The sequence below is a fragment of the Pseudophryne corroboree genome, chromosome 3, assembly GCF_028390025.1.
Source record: "Pseudophryne corroboree isolate aPseCor3 chromosome 3, aPseCor3.hap2, whole genome shotgun sequence".
In the NCBI taxonomy this organism is placed as follows: domain Eukaryota; kingdom Metazoa; phylum Chordata; class Amphibia; order Anura; family Myobatrachidae; genus Pseudophryne; species Pseudophryne corroboree.
In genome coordinates, this window is record NC_086446.1 from 417890463 (window position 1) to 417908251 (window position 17789).

The 17789-nt window shown below is 47.6% G+C and overlaps 1 protein-coding gene across 3 annotated transcripts in view; it reads right to left on the reverse strand.

The window, feature by feature from the left end:
• NCOA6 (nuclear receptor coactivator 6) overlaps positions 1 to 17789 on the reverse strand; it is a 181204-nt gene that overhangs the window by 29414 nt on the left and 134001 nt on the right. For all 3 annotated transcript variants that reach the window (XM_063960241.1, XM_063960243.1, XM_063960242.1), the window contains one exon: positions 1555 to 1691. In XM_063960241.1, the coding sequence (XP_063816311.1) occupies positions 1555 to 1691 (137 nt within the window). The remainder of the gene's footprint in view (positions 1 to 1554; positions 1692 to 17789) is intronic.

Genomic DNA, 17789 nt, shown 5'->3' on the forward strand with positions numbered 1-17789 from the left:
GAACACGCACACACAGGAGCAGTAAATAACACAGAGACCCAGTGTAAGCCTGTATGGAGTGAGACAGAGAGGGAGAGAACCAGCGCACACCGCAGCCTCTCTCAGCTAAAGCAATGCTTTGCCGGGCAGATATACACACACACACACACACACACACACACATACATAACATATTGCTACCCCCTTCTACAAAACCCCCTGGTACCAGTATGGGGTGTATTTTGAGGGTCCCTGGAGGAGCAACATGCAGCCTGTAGTATGATGCAGCAGGAAATAGCACCTCTGAGTTGCTGGTACAGCTCTCCAGGAAGCCCCGCCCCCTTAATGTCCCTGCATAGATTATACTGGCAAACACTCCAATCTCACAGAAAACGGGGTTAAACCCCCTTTTCTAAGTGAGCGCCAGTGTGGGTATATGCAGCGGGCACCGCAGCCCCGAGTGCCCGCCGCGCCCTTATGCCACCATTGTAACCGGGGACCCGCTAACCGGGACCCCGGTTTCTGTACTCGCCACTCCAGTATCTTCAGCGCGGTTAGGGGTGGCGGCATGCTGTTGGAGTGCGCGCACACCCTGGGGGTAATGCGAAATAACACCTCAGGTGGGGGTAATGCGAAATAACACCTCAGGAGCTATGTCCTGTCAGCAGGAATCTGGACCATTAACCGTTCAAGAGGTTGGTCCGGTCCCCCCCATTCCTTCCTTCCCTAAGTCCCACGACGCAGGCAGACTGGTGATAGCCAGTGCTGCCTGAAAATAATAAACTAAAATAACGTTTTGAAGAAAACCTCTCTGGAGCTCCAGAGAATGCACCCGGCTCCTTGGGAACATTTTTCTAAACTGAGCCTGCAGGAGGGGCATAGAGGGGAGGAGTCAGCACACTGAAGAATTTTTAAAGTGCCAGGCTCCAATGGACCCCATGGTAACTCTTACCATAACAGTATCTCCTAGCACGTGAGAGAACTACAAAAAACTTTCTTTCTTCAGCTGTGTGAAAGGTGCTGCAGCTCTGCCAGCACCAACACTAAAACTGTCCGGGTATGGGGGATATGAGGAGGAGGATCGTTGCATCCTCGGAGTTGAAAGCTTAACTGTGTGGTACCCCGTTGACTCTTACTACCTACACCCCAATGTAAGGTCTGTGGACCACTATGGACCCTGATGAAGAAAACACTACATACAACTATTAAAAAGGCCCCGTCACTGTAATACAGTGGAGGCAGTGAATTTGTAGGCTGACCCAATATGCCCGAGAGTGAAACATGTCAATTCACTTGCAAGTGACATCACTCTGAGGTAGGAGGCACAATGTCACAGATGTATTCCTATCAATATTGGTTCAGGCCACAAAATGGCTGTCCCGTGTGTAGACTAGTCCTCTTCAAAGTACTTATCCCACAGCACTAGTTGCACATATCCAGAATACGAAAAGCACCTTGGATATACTTGAACATACACAACCATTCACTTTCATATACTGTATATGCTGAACATGCAACACCCCGCTCAAGTATATGGTGTTTATCTATTGTTAATCGCTTAGACTGTTTCTTCACCTTTAATTGAACTGGATGCAGAGCTGGGACGGGCGGAACGCTTTCGTTGTCCACTCTCCAACATATCCTGAGGTATGGGAAATTCCTCCATTCTGGAATTTCTTCGGCTGGGGGGCCTTGACCTCTCTGCTGGTTCACTAGGTGAAAACGGGTAACTATATTATTAACAGAATAAATAACATAAGTTGACAGACGTAGCACATAGGTAAGTGTACAAGTGTTTGAAGGGTAGTTGGGAACACAGAGTAATAGTTTAGAAACAGCCCTGCTATATAGTAAGCCAATTCTGCGTCCTCCTAAGGAGTAGGTACAGAGTCTAAGTAAGTGGAAGACCATGTCACTTTCTCCTACATTTAAGAGGAGTGGCATTGCCCATTGTAACTGCATACTTTGCTGATTTCCATCAATAAGAGTTATCAGAGGAATTATTTATTAAAAGAACTCTGTTTAGGACACGTGGGCACTCGCTAAGGCTGGAGGAGAGAAAATTCCGTACGCAACGGAGGAAAGGGTTCTTCACTGTTAGGGCAATAAGGATTTGGAATTCCCTGCCAGGGAGGGTGGTAATGGCAGACTCTGTAAATGCATTTAAAAATGGATTGGCTAAATTTCTGATTGAAAATGATATCAAAGGTTATAACATTTAAAATATTGACGTTGATAATCCGGGTGAAACATGTTGTATAGTTGTTAACTAGTCATAAAACATTACTTCAGCAGGCACATTATAATCAACTTAACTTAATACAGAATACAGGTTGAACATGATGGGCATTTTGCCTCTATTCAACCTCAATTACTATGTTACTATGTAATACCACTGTTAGGTTATAGGTTATCTTTGTATCTTGTTCCATGAACTTGTTAAGAATGCTCACTTTTCCTTATCAAATCTTGCGTATTCTGATCCATTTACCAGCTCATATAAAGCCTTTAAAGCAGTGGTTCCCATACTGTGTGCCGTGGCTCCCTGGGGTGCCTCGGGACACTTGCAGGGGTGCCTTGGATTGGTGGTCCAGGACCAATTCAAATTATTTATGGTCAATATAATAGGCAAAACTAGTGCTAGTAGCTGTTAGTCATAAAATATGGGGACAAACAGAAGCAAATCTTGTCCCTCACCACACAATTGAGCCTAAGGATGACATATAAACACAGTCTACTTAATTTAATATTTCTTTCTAAGGGCGGGATTCAATTCTTTTCACCCCTTTACACACCCGTTCTGTTTCTGCCCTCAGAGACAGTGTATCATTATTTCAGCTCGCTACCCCCTGGAGTAGGGAGCCATCCAACCCTTTACACAGCTAAACCTGATCACTATGGGCGCAATAAGCGCGATAACGGAGATCATTTTAGAAAGGAAATTGGGCGTGATATATCATTTGAATCTCATCCTAAATTTCTCAATAAGAAATTTTTGGCCTAGGGGTGCCGTGAAAAAAAATAAGAATTTACTTACCGATAATTCTATTTCTTGTAGTCCGTAGTGGATGCTGGGAACTCCGTAAGGACCATGGGGAATAGCGGCTCCGCAGGAGTCTGGGCACATCTAAAGAAAGCTTTAGGACTACCTGGTGTGCACTGGCTCCTCCCCCTATGACCCTCCTCCAAGCCTCAGTTAGGATACTGTGCCCGGACGAGCGTACACAATAAGGAAGGATTTTGAATCCCGGGTAAGACTCATACCAGCCACACCAATCACACTGTACAACTTGTGATCTGAACCCAGTTAACAGCATGATAATAGAGGAGCCTCTAGAAAAGATGGCTCACTACAGCAATAACCGAATTTTTTGGTAACAATAATTATGTACCAGTATTGCAGACAATCCGCACTTGGGATGGGCGCCCAGCATCCACTACGGACTACGAGAAATAGAATTATCGGTAAGTAAATTCTTATTTTCTCTGACGTCCTAGTGGATGCTGGGAACTCCGTAAGGACCATGGGGATTATACCAAAGCTCCCAAACGGGCGGGAGAGTGCGGATGACTCTGCAGCACCAAATGAGAGAACTCCCGGTCCTCCTCAGCCAGGGTATCAAATTTGTAGAATTTTACAAACGTATTTGCTCCTGACCAAGTAGCTGCTCGGCAAAGTTGTAAAGCCGAGACCCCTCGGGCAGCTGCCCAAGATGAGCCCACCTTCCTTGTGGAGTGGGCATTTACAGATTTTTTGGCTGTGGCAGGCCTGCCACAGAATGTGCAAGCTGAATTGTACTACAAATCCAACGAGCAATAGTCTGCTTAGAAGCAGGAGCACCCAGCTTGTTGGGTGCATACAGGATAAACAGCGAGTCAGATTTCCTGACTCCAGCCGTCCTGGAAACATATATTTTCCGGGTCCCGACAACGTCTAGCAACTTGGAGTCCTCCAAGTCCCTAGTAGCCGCAGGCACCACAATAGGTTTGGTTCAGGTGAACGCTGAAACCACCTTAGGGAGAAACTGAGGACGAGTCCTCAATTCCGCCCTGTCCGAATGGAAAATCAGATAAGGGCTTTTTCAGGATAAAGCCGCCAATTCTGACACGCGCCTGGCCCAGGCCAGAGCCAACAGCATGACCACTTTTCCTGTGAGATATTTTAACTCCACAGATTTAAGTGGGTCAAACCAATGTGACTTTTGGACCTTGAGATCCCAAAATGCCACTGAAGGCACAAAAGGAGGCTGTATACGCAGTACCCCTTTAACAAACATCTGAACTTCAGGGACTGAAGCTAGTTCTTTTTGGAAGAAAATTGACAGAGCCGAAATTTGAACCTTAATGGACCCCAATTTCAGGCCCATAGATACTCCTGTTTGCAGGAAATGTAGGAATCGATCCAGTTGAATTTCCTCCGTCGGGCCTTACTGGCCTCGCACCACGCAACATATTTTCGCCAAATGCGGTGATAATGTTTTGCGGTTACATCCTTCCTGGCTTTGATCAGGATAGGGATGACTTCATCCGGAATGCCTTTTTCCTTCAGGATCCGGCGTTCAACCGCCATGCCGTCAACGCAGCAGCGGTAAGTCTTGGAACAGACAAGGTCCTTGCTGGAGCAGGTCCCTTCTTAGAGGTAGAGGCCACGGATCCTCCGTGAGCATCTCTTGAAGTTCCGGTTACCAAGTCCTTCTTGGCCAATCCGGAGCCACGAATATAGTGCTTACTCCTCTCCATCTTATCAATCTCAGTACCTTGGGTATGAGAGGCAGAGGAGGGAACCCATACACTGATTGGTACACCCACGGTGTTACCAGAGCATCTACAGCTATTGCCTGAGGGTCCCTTGACCTGGCGCAATACCTGTCGAGTTTTTCCCAACGGTTTATAATCATGTGTAAGACTTCTGGGTGAAGTCCCCACTCTCCCGGGTGGAGGTCGTGCTGAGGAAATCTGCTTCCCAGTTGTCCACTCCCGGAATGAAAACTGCTGACAGTGCTATCACATGGTTTTTCGCCCAGCGAAGAATCCTTGCAGCTTCTGCCATTGCCCTTCTGCTTCTTGTGGCACCCTGTCTGTTTACGTGGGTGACTGCCGTAATGTTGTCCGACTGGATCAACACCGGCTGACCTTGAAGCAGAGGTCTTGCTAAGCTTAGAGCATTGTAAATGGCCCTTAGCTTCAGGATATTTATGTGAAGTGATGTCTCCAGGCTTGACCATAAGCCCTGGATATTCCTTCCCTGTGTGACTGCTCCCCAGCCTCGCAGGCTGGCATCCGTGGTCACCAGGACCCAGTCCTGAATGCCGAATATGCGGCCCTCTAGAAGATGAGCACTCTGCAACCACCACAGGAGGGATACCCTTGTCCTTGGTGACAGGGTTATCCGCTGATGCATCTAAAGATGCGACCCGGACCATTTGTCCAGTAGGTTCCACTGGAAAGTCTTGCGTGGAATCTGCCGAATGGGATTGCTTCGTAGGAAGCCACCATTTTTACCCAGAACCCTTGTGCATTGATGCACTGAGACTTGGTTCGGTTTTAGGAGGTTCCTGACTAGCTCGGATAACTCCCTGGCTTTCTCCTCCGGGAGAAACACCTTCTTTCTAGACTGTGTCCAGGATCATCCCTAGAAACAGAAGACAAGTCGTCGGAACCAGCTGCGATTTTGGAATATTGAGAATCCAATCGTGCTGCCGCAACACTACCTGAGATAGTGCTACACCGATCTCCAACTGTTCCCTGGATTTTACCCTTATCAGGGAATCGTCCAAGTAAAGGATAACTAAAATTCCCTTCCTTCGAAGGAATATCATCATTTCGGTCATTACTTCAGTAAAGACCCGGGGTGCCGTGGACCATCCCTACGGCAGCGTCTGAACTGATAGTGACAGTTCTATATCATAACCTGAGATACCCTTGGTGAGAAGGGTAAATTTTGACATGAAGGTAAGCATCCTTGATGTCCCGAGACATCATGTAGTCCCCTTCTTCCAGGTTCGCAATCACTACTCTGAGTGACTCAATCTTGAATTTGAACCTCTGTATGTAAGTGTTCAAAGATTTTAGATTTTAAAATCGGTCTCACCGAGCCGTCTGGCTTCGGTACCACAATAGTGTGGAATAATACCCCATTCCCTGTTGCAGGAGGGGTATTTAATTATCACCTGCTGGGAATACAGCTTGTGAATGGCTTCCAAAACTGCCTCCCTGTCAGCGGGAGACGTCGGTAAAACAGACTTTTGGAAACGGCGAGGGGAATACGTCTCGAATTCCAATTTGTACCCCTGAAATATTATGAAGGATCCAGGGGTCTACTTGCGAGTGAGCCCACTGCGCACTGAAATTCATTGAGAACGGGCCCCCACCGTGCCTGAGCTTGTAAAGCCCTAGCGTCATACTGAGGGCTTGGCAGAGGCGGAAAAGGGTTTCTGTTCCTGGGAACTGGCTGATCACTGCAGCCATTTTCCTCTCCCTCTGTCACGAGCAGAAAAGAGGAACCCTTTTGTCCGCTTGCCAAACAGGACTGCGCCTGATAATACGGCGTCTTATTTTGAGAGGCGACCTGGGGTACAAACGTGGATATCTCAGCTGTTGCCGTGGCCACCATGTCTGAAAGACCGACCCCAAATGTCCCCTTTTTTAAGGCAATACTTCCAAAATGCCGTTTGGAATCCGCATCACCTGACCACTTTACTGGTAGAATTGGACAACGCACTTATACTTGATGCCAGTCGGCAAATATTCCGCTGTGCATCATGCATATATAGAAATGCATCTTTTAATTGCTCTATAGGCAATAATATACTGTCCTTATCTAGGATATCAATATTTCCAGTCAGGGAATCCGACCACGCCAACCCAGCACTGCACATCCAGGCTGAGGCGATTGCTGGTCGCAGTATAACACCAGTATGTGTGTAAATACATTTTAGGATACCCTCCTGCTTTCTATCAGCAGGATCCTTAAGGGCGGCCATCTCAGGAGAGGGTAGAGCCCTTGTTCTTACAAGCGTGTGAGCGCCTTATCCCCCCTAGGGGGTGTTTCCCAACGCACCCTAACCTCTGGCGGGAAAAGGTATACTGCCAATAACTTTTTAGAAATTATCAATTGTTATCGGGGGGAAACCCACGCATCATCACACACCTCATTTTATTTCTCAGATTCAGGAAAACTACAAGTAGTTTTTCCTCACCAACATAATACCCCTTTTTGGTGGTACTCATATTATCAGAAATGTGTAAACATTTTCCTTTGCCTCAATCATGTAACTTGTGGCCCTATTGGAAAACACGGTTTGTCTCTTCACCGTCGACACAGGAGTCAGTATCCGTGTCGGCGTCTGTATTTGCCATCTGAGGTAACGGGCGCTTTAGAGCCCCTGACGGCCCATGAGACGTCTGGACATGCACAAGCTGAGTAGCCGGCTGTCTCATGTCAACCACTGTCTTTTATACAGAGCTGACACTGTCACGTAATTTTCAACAGTACATCCACTCAGGTGTCGACCCCCTAGGGGGTAACATCACTATTACAGACACTCTGCTCCGTCTCCACATCATTTTTCTCCTCATACATGTCGACACAAACGTACCGACACACAGCACACACCCAGGGAATGCTCTGATAGAGGACAGGACCCCACTAGCCCTTTGGGGAGACAGAGGGAGAGTTTGCCAGCACACACCAGAGCGCTATATATATACAGGGATAACCTTATATAAGTGTTTTCCCCTTTATAGCTGCTGTATTATTTATACTGCGCCTAATTAGTGCCCCCCTCTCTTTTTTAACCCCTTTCTGTAGTGTAGTGACTGCAGGGGAGAGCCAGGGAGCTTCCCTCCAACGGAGCTGTGAGGGAAAATGGCGCCAGTGTGCTGAGGAGATAAGGCCGCCGAGAAGGGGGCGGAGCCTATCATCCGTTTTTCTGTATGTTCTGGCAGGGGTTAAATGCATCCATATAGCCCAGGAGCTATATGTGATGCATTTATTTTAGCCATATAAGGTTTTTATCGATTTATTGCGTCTCAGGGCGCTGCCCCCCCAGCGCCCTGCACCCTCAGTGACCGGAGTGTGAAGTGTGCTGAGAGCAATGGCGCACAGCTGCGGTGCTGTGCGCTACCTTATCTGAAGACAGGAACGTCTTCTGCCGCCGATTTTCCGGACTTCTTCGCTATTCTGGCTCTGTAAGGGGGCCGGCGGCGCGGCTCCGGGACCCATCCAGGCTGGACCTATGATCGTCCCTCTGGAGCTAATGTCCAGTAGCCAAGAAGCCCAATCCACTCTGCACGCAGGTGAGTTCGCTTCTTCTCCCCTTAGTCCCTCGATGCAGTGAGCCTGTTGCCAGCAGGTCTCACTGAAAATAATAAACCTAAACTAAAACTTTCACAAAGAGCTCAGGAGAGCCCCTAGTGTGCACCCTTCTCGTTCGGGCACAGAGATCTGGAGGAGGGTCATAGGGGGAGGAGCCAGTGCACACCAGGTAGTCCTAAAGCTTTCTTTAGATGTGCCCAGACTCCTGCGGAGCCGCTATTCCCCATGGTCCTTACGGAGTTCCCAGCATCCACTAGGAAGTCAGAGAAATTCTGATACTCTAGGGCGCCGTGATTCAAAAAAGTTTTGAAACCACTGCTTTAAAGAATATTTTGTTACTGCAATAAATCGACATCAGTGGACCACTAGAAGTACTTGTATAGCTTTTTTTTCCATTTTTCACCTAAACTGACCATTTATATCTCTGGTGGGGGACCTGATAAAAAATTTCAAATTCACAGCATACACAGTACTCTATGAGGGTTAACTTAAAAAAATAAAAAATAAAAAAAAATGGAGTTTGAGATTCCATTTTTAGATTTTTGAAATGGTAAAAATGTATTATCAAACAAAAAAAGAGGATTTTGGTACTTACCGATAAATCCATTTCTCTGAATCCTCTAGGGGACACTGGAACAGTACTTAGACATTAGGGGTGTGAAGCTTGCAACCGGAGATGTGGCACAATCTAAAATTAGCATTGTCTGCACAGTTGGCTCCTCCCCATTCACAGCCCTCCTCCCTCAGTTTGGAAAATTTGACTGAGAGAATAGGACATGACACTTGAGCACATGGCGAGGAACCGAACCGTACAACCTATCAAACAGCACCCAAGAACTCTTAACTGGAAAATCAGCGCTGTTTGGAAAAACTTCGCAAAATCCATATTAGGCACAGAGCCACAATGTGATTTGATCCTATGACTTTGTTTGTCAAAGTCCTGGCACTAACTACGTGGGTCACAAGAGTCCTTTGAACAGGAAGTTTGAACCCAGCAGACTGACAGCACCGAGGCGGGCGTCCAGTGTCCCCTAGAGGATTCAGAGAAATGGATTTATCGGTAAGTACCAAAATCCTCTTTTCTCTTTCATCCACTAGGGGACACTGGAACAGTACTTAGACATTAGGGGACGTCCCAAAGTTTACTCCCAGGGAGGGAGTGCTGTCGGTTGGCTGTAAACTTAAACATCCGAACTTAGAGTTCCCGGACGCAAAAAGCCTCAACCTGTAAAATCCTGCGAACATGTGAGGACTCCAATGCCGCCCTGCCAAGTTGAGCCTTGGAAACCCCTCTGGCCTCCGCCCATGAGTCGCCCACTGGTCGTGGTAGAAGTACCCGTCTGAAACGGAACCTGTTTGTCACATGGAATGTAAGTTTGCCGAAAGGCAAGACTAGACCCAGATTGCTGAGATGCTGGCTAACGCTTTTGAGGCTCATCACAAAGAACCAAGACATAGTCCGACTTTCTGAAGGACGATGTAACCTGTAGGCAACCCCGGTAAACTCGGACAACAGCCGAGGACACGTCTCTATCTGTGAGATCCGGAAAATATGTTACTACAATTGGTTGAGTTACTCGAAGGTCCGAAACAACCATAGGAAGGAAACTACTTTTGTACTGAGTACTGCCCTAAAGCTCCCAACCTAGAAAACCCGCCTGGTCGGAGCCAAGACCAGTAGTAACGTGACCGTCAAGCTATTTCAGGTCTGTTTAAGTAGAAGTAGAAGTAAGGAGAAGTGGAAGAACGCCGAAATTCACCCCCTCATGACACTCGTCCAAGTAGAACCTCTACTAATTCCTGTAGTAATGTATGTCTATTACCGGCTTCCTAGCGGTAACCATCGTAAGAATAATAGATACCGGTATCCCTCTGTTTCAGAGGATCCGGGTTTCAATAACCGCGCTGGTAAAAACAGCCCGTTTCTGGATGTTGGCAACGGTCCCTGGGATAGCAGGGTCCCTTACCGAGGTGAATTTCAAGGATCTGCCGTTAGTAACCCACGCAGCGGGCCAATCTGGTGCGAATAGAATCACCGACCCTCGCTCTCGTTTGAACACACTTCAGAACCCTGAGAATGAGTTGTAAAGGTGGAAAAATGTAAACCTTCCTATAACACCTAGAAAGTGTTAATGTGTCCACTCCCTTAGCTGCTGGATCGCTTGTCCTGGACACAGCCCTTGTGGCTTTCTCTAATGCCATTCCGTTCCTCTTTCCTCCTTGACGGTTTACGTATGCCGTCGTCGTGACGATGTTCGACTGCATCCTTATGTGTTGACCCATGACTTGGACCTTTGACCAAGAAAAAGGTATTCTCCTGGAGCGTCCAACTATTCTGAAACTAATGCTATTCTAAGACGGCACCCCAACCTTTGAGGCTGACGTATGTTGGCAGGAACCACAAATCTCAACTGCCGAATCTCTAGCTTGTTTCGAGATTCCTGTGCAATGACAAATAAAGTAAGGAAGCGTGTATGTGTGGTGGAAGTCGGAATCTGGCCTTGCTCTCTGAGCAATGAGGTTCGTCTGTAATGGACGGGAATGAAGACTGCCACCAACTGGCCGAAAATTTCCACACAGAGGAGTAGAAAATCGTCTGTGACCTCAGTATCTGAACCACTAATCTCTGTAGGTCCTGGACCTTGTTATTTGGTAAGAATCCTCTCAGTTGTACCCTGTCCCATAGGAGACTGAGGAATTGAAACTGTTGAGCTGGCCAGAGGTTGGATCTCTGGAAATTCATAATCTCCGCAAGTTGAAAGAGAAATGGATGGGATGTCTGAACATCTCTGATCAACTGGTCTCGAGAGGATGCATTGATTAGCAGGTCGCCTAGATAAGGACCTATGATGACTTCAACAGTCCCGAGTCTGCAACCATGAATGTCCTAATCTTCTGTAGATAAGGACCTATCGTGACTTTAACAGTCCCGAGTCTGCAACCATGAATGGCATGATCTTCTGTAAAGAGTCCTGGGGCCACTGAGAGACTGAACGGTAAAGGCCTTGAATTGGTAGCTATCCATCAGCAGTGCAAACCTTAAGAAAGCCTGGTGAGGGGCCCAGATTGGGATATGCAGATATGCATGTTCTAAACCCGCAATGATCAACTGGATCGATTCCAGCTTGAATTTGTAGACACTTAGCAACCAGCTTAAAACTTTAAAATTGAGTATCGGCCGGACTGTCCTGTTTGACTTGGTATTACAAAATGATTGGAGTAGAGAGCCATTTCTCACTGAGAGGCGGCAACTGGGAGAATGACCTCTGAACGTAGCATTCTTTCCATTGTTGGCAGTAGCTCTTATTCTACCTGAGGGCACCGAGGCAACTCCAGACCTTCGACCATCAAGGGGAATTCCAGGTGAGCCGTGAGACCGTCCTGCCACGGTCTTGTCAGCAGATTTATCCCGCTTACTGGCTCCTGTGAGCGGCCTCTACCTCTGCCCCCACGTACTTGTGTACCAAAAACTCTTCCTCGGGCTCGCAAGGACTGAGCTCTAAAGGAATTACACGCTGGTCCCGATAACCTTTCCTAACCTGTGTAATGGTTCTTGTATAAGGAGTAGGCAGACAAGTGGACGCTGTAGCTTGCGAATCCACTTGTCCAACACTGGACCGAAAAACAGCTCATCCTCAAAGGGTGGTATTCTACCGCACCTTCTAGCCGATCTGGCTAATGTAGAGATGCGCGATGTTATTCTGTGAATATCCCCAGAGGCTTGACACAAGTGTGGGGCTGAATCTCGAATGTGTTACGCCAGTTGGGTGACTTTTTTCAAGCCATTTTCCCCCTAAATAGCCTGTACTATGCGTCTCCCATGGCCTTGTCAACCCACGGCAGACGAGCGTAGGCCTCTGTGCTGCAACTGTCACAAAATTTTGACGTTAAAGCTGCGTCAACCTCTTAAGGTCGTTATCTGAGGTAACGGTAAGACTGTCTTCTTCGACAACCTTCCTAGGAAAACACCCACAAGCGGCGGAAACTCCCACTTATGCTTATACTCTCAGGAAGGGGATAGGTTACTGGAAACCCCTTTTGGAATTGAAAACGTTAGTCAGGTTGGTTCCCAAACCACCTCCATTCGAGACTGGAAGGATTTAGGAAGTGGAAAACGCTTTTGGAATTCGGACAATTCGAATCTACGGGCTCCTTTACCTATTGGACCTTAAAGTCTAGGATCACAGATTGTTGTGATTGCCGTGTCCTCTTCTGGAAAATCGGCGTTTAGGTTAGATCCAATGTACTCACCCATTGTATCAATGAGAAGACCCGCTTCCTTCTTGTTTCCGGTACAAGAGAAAGAGGCCCGTCTAACCGCCGTGCACATTGTTACCGCTTGTGTAAGAGGCGTTAACCTGATGAGAAATTCATCCATCGTCTGTGAGAATCCCGCCGCACTGATTGTTACGTGCGGGATTCTGGTATCCCATTGGAGATTCTATCTACCAGGTTAACCTTGTCCTAGCTGGAGCACTGCTCCCGGGTGGAGCGTCTAAGTAGGAATTGCACACCCCGGGACTGCCTTCCTCGGGCTTGAACCCGTGTGCTCTTCTTGATACATTATGTACAAACATACCAGGTCTCTTCCTGTTGGAGTCCTTTGCATGAAATCTGTCATGGAAACCCCCTACGAGGATATTTCGTGGCGCTTTCACCCTTTAACTAAAAAGAGAAAGGCTGTGAGAAATGACGGAAGCAAAGTTATCGGATCCGGCTGGAATTACTATTCCTTTCTTTATATAGAAACAAGAACAGGACAAAAATATATTTATATAAATAAATAATAAAAATAACAAAATAAATAAATAAATAAGTGAAACACCAGCCGACATGCGACCTCCATGCTGCGATGGTAGGGTTTGTATCCGCTTGCTTCTAAGTATTTTCGTTAGGATCTTTATAATAGAAGTCCGTTGAAAATATAAGTAGTATAGTAAAAATAAGAATTTACTTACCGATAATTCTATTTCTCATAGTCCGTAGTGGATGCTGGGGACTCCGTCAGGACCATGGGGAATAGCGGCTCCGCAGGAGACAGGGCACAAAAAGTAAGCTTTTAGGATCACATGGTGTGTACTGGCTCCTCCCCCTATGACCCTCCTCCAAGCCTCAGTTAGGTACTGTGCCCGGACGAGCATACACAATAAGGAAGGATCTTGAATCCCGGGTAAGACTCATACCAGCCACACCAATCACACCGTACAACTTGATGACATGATAACAACGAAGAAGCCTCTGAAAAGATGGCTCACAACAATAATAACCCGATTTTTGTAACAATAACTATGTACAAGTATTGCAGACAATCCGCACTTGGGATGGGCGCCCAGCATCCACTACGGACTATGAGAAATAGAATTATCGGTAAGTAAATTCTTATTTTCTCTAACGTCCTAGTGGATGCTGGGGACTCCGTCAGGACCATGGGGATTATACCAAAGCTCCCAAACGGGCGGGAGAGTGCGGATGACTCTGCAGCACCGAATGAGAGGACTCCAGGTCCTCTTTAGCCAGAGTATCAAATTTGTAAAATTTTACAAACGTGTTCTCCCCTGACCACGTAGCTGCTCGGCAAAGTTGTAATGCCGAGACCCCTCGGGCAGCCGCCCAAGATGAGCCCACCTTCCTTGTGGAGTGGGCATTTACAGATTTAGGCTGTGGCAGGCCTGCCACAGAATGTGCAAGTTGGATTGTGCTACAGATCCAACGAGCAATCGTCTGCTTAGACGCAGGAGCACCCATCTTGTTGGGTGCATACAGGATAAACAGCGAGTCAGATTTTCTGACTCCAGCCGTCCTTGAAATATATATTTTCAATGCTCTGACAACGTCCAGCAACTTGGAGTCCTCCAAGTCGCTAGTAGCCGCAGGCACCACAATAGGCTGGTTCAAGTGAAAAGCCGAAACCACCTTAGGCAGAAACTGAGGACGCGTCCGCAGTTCTGCCCTGTCCGAATGGAAAATCAGATATGGGCTTTTGTACGATAAAGCCGCCAACTCTGATACTCTCCTGGCTGAAGCCAGGGCCAGTAGCATGGTTACTTTCCATGTAAGATACTTCAAATCTACCGATTTGAGCGGCTCAAACCAATGGGATTTGAGAAAATCCAAAACTACGTTGAGATCCCACGGTGCCACTGGAGGCACAATCGGGGGCTGTATATGTAGTACACCTTTGACAAAGGTTTGTACTTCAGGCACTGAAGCCAATTCTTTCTGGAAGAAAATCGATAAGGCCAAAATTTGAACCTTAATAGACCCCAATTTGAGGCCCATAGACAATCCTGCCTGCAGGAAATGTAGGAATCGACCCAATTGAAATTCCTCCGTTGGGGCCTTCTTGGCCTCACACCACGCAACATATTTTCTCCAAATGCGGTGATAATGTTGTGCGGTCACTTCCTTCCTGGCTTTAATCAAGGTAGGAATAACTTCCTCTGGAATGCCCTTTTCTTTTAGAATCCGGCGTTCAACCGCCATGCCGTCAAACGCAGTCGCGGTAAGTCTTGGAACATACAAGGTCCCTGCTGAAGCAGATCCCTTCTTAACGGTAGAGGCCACGGCTCTTCCGTGAGCATCTCTTGAAGTTCCGGGTACCAAGTCCTTCTCGGCCAATCCGGAGCCACGAGTATTGTTCTTACTCCCCGTAGCCGTATAATTCTCAGTACCTTTGGTATGAGTGGCAGAGGAGGAAACACATACACCGACTGGTACACCCACGGTGTTACCAGAGCGTCCACAGCTATTGCCTGAGGGTCTCTTGACCTGGCGCAATATCTGTCCAGTTTCTTGTTGAGGCGGGACGCCATCATGTCCACCTTTGGTTTTTCCCAACGGTTCACAATCATGTGGAAGACTTCTGGATGAAGTCCCCACTCTCCCGGGTGGAGGTCGTGTCTGCTGAGGAAGTCTGCTTCCCAGTTGTCCACTCCCGGAATGAACACTGCTGACAGTGCTATGACATGATTTTCCGCCCAGCGAAGAATCCTTGCAGCTTCTGTCATTGCTCTTCTGCTTCTCGTGCCGCCCTGTCTGTTTACGTGGGCGACTGCCGTGATGTTGTCCGACTGGATCAACACCGGCTGACCCTGAAGCAGCGGTTTTGCCAGGCTTAGAGCATTGTAAATCGCTCTTAGCTCCAGTATATTTATGTGAAGAGACGTCTCCAGGTTTGACCACACGCCCTGGAAGTTTCTTCCCTGTGTGACTGCTCCCCAGCCTCGTAGGCTGGCATCCGTAGTCACCAGGACCCAGTCCTGTATGCCGAATCTGCGGCCCTCTAACAGATGGGCACTCTGCAACCACCACAGAAGAGACACCCTTGTTCTTGGTGACAGTGTTATCCGCTGATGCATGTGCAGATGCGATCCGGACCATTTGTCCAGCAGATCCCACTGAAATATTCGTGCGTGGAATCTGCCGAATGGAATTGCTTCGTAAGAAGCCACCATCTTTCCCAGGACTCTTGTGCATTGATGTACTGACACATTTCCTGGTTTTAGGAGGTTCCTGACAAGTTCGGATAACTCCCTTGCTTTCTCCTCCGGGAGAAACACCTTTTTCTGAACAGTGTCCAGAATCATTCCCAGGAACAGCAGACGTGTCGTCGGGGTCAATTGAGATTTTGGAAGATTCAGAATCCACCCGTGTTGTTGAAGCACTACTTGGGTTAGTGCTACTCCGACTTCCAGCTGTTCTCTGGACCTTGCCCTTATCAGGAGATCGTCCAAGTAAGGGATAATTAATACGCCTTTTCTTCGTAGAAGAACCATCATTTCGGCCATTACCTTGGTAAAGACCCGAGGTGCCGTGGACAAACCAAACGGCAGCGTTTGAAACTGATAATGACAGTTTTGTATCACGAACCTGAGATACCCTTGGTGTGAAGGGTAAATTGGGACATGCAGATAAGCATCTTTTATGTCCAGGGACACCATGAAGTCCCCTTCTTCCAGATTCGCTATCACTGCTCTGAGTGACTCCATCTTGAACTTGAATTTCTGTATGTACAGGTTCAAGGATTTCAGATTTAGAATAGGTCTTACCGAACCGTCCGGCTTCGGTACCACAAATAGTGTGGAATAATACCCCTTTCCCTGTTGTAGGAGGGGTACCTTGACTATCACCTGCTGAGAATACAGCTTGTGAATGGCTTCCAATACCGTCGCCCTTTCTGAGGGAGACGTTGGTAAAGCAGACTTTAGGAACCGGCGAGGGGGAGACTTTTCGAATTCCAACTTGTAACCCTGAGATACTACCTGCAGGATCCAAGGGTCCACCTGTGAGCGCGCCCACTGTGTGCTGAAAATCTTTAGTCGACCCCCCACCGCCCCTGAGTCCGCTTGCACAGCCCCAGCGTCATGCTGAGGGCTTTGTAGAAGCCGGGGAGGGCTTCTGTTCGTGGGAAGTAGTTGCTTGCTGCACCCTCTTACCCCTTCCTTTGCCTCTGGGCAAATATGACTGTCCTTTTGCCCGCTTGTTCTTATAGGAACGAAAGGACTGCGGCTGAAAAGACGGTGTCTTTTTCTGTTGGGAGGTGACCTGAGGTAAAAAAGTGGATTTTCCGGCTGTTGCCGTGGCCACCAGATCCGATAGACCGACCCCAAATAATTCCTCTCCTTTATACGGCAATACTTCCATATGCCGTTTGGAATCCGCATCACCTGACCACTGTCGCGTCCATAAACTTCTTCTGGCAGATATGGACATCGCACTTACTCTCGATGCCAGAGTGCAAATATCCCTCTGAGCATCTCGCATATAAAGAAAAGCATCCTTTAATTGCTCTATAGTCAATAAAATACTGTCCCTATCCAGGGTATCAATATTTTCAGTCAGGGAATCCGACCACACCACCCCAGCACTGCACATCCAGGCTGAGGCTATTGCTGGTCGCAGTATAACACCAGTATGTGTGTATATACTCTTCAGGGTAGTTTCCAGCCTCCTATCAGCTGGATCCTTGAGGGCGGCCGTATCAGGAGACGGTAACGCCACTTGTTTTGATAAGCGTGTGAGCGCCTTATCCACCCTAGGGGGTGTTTCCCAGCGCGCCCTAACCTCTGGTGGGAAAGGGTATAATGCCAATAACTTCTTTGAAATTAGCAGTTTTCTATCGGGGTTAACCCACGCTTCATCACACACGTCATTCAATTCCTCTGATTCTGGAAAAGCTACAGGTAGTTTTTTCACACCCCACATAATACCCCCCTTTGAGGTACCTGCAGTATCAGAGATATGCAAAGCCTCCTTCATTGCCGTGATCATATAACGTGTGGCCCTATTGGAAAATACGTTTCTTTCTTCACCGTCGACACTAGATTCATCTGTGTCGGTACCTGTGTCGACTGACTGAGGTAAGGGACGTTTTACAGCCCCTGACGGTGCCTGAGACGCCTGGACAGGTACTAACTGGTTTTCCGGCCATCTCATGTCGTCAACTGACTTTTGCAGCGTGCTAACATTATCACGTAATTCCATAATTAAAGCC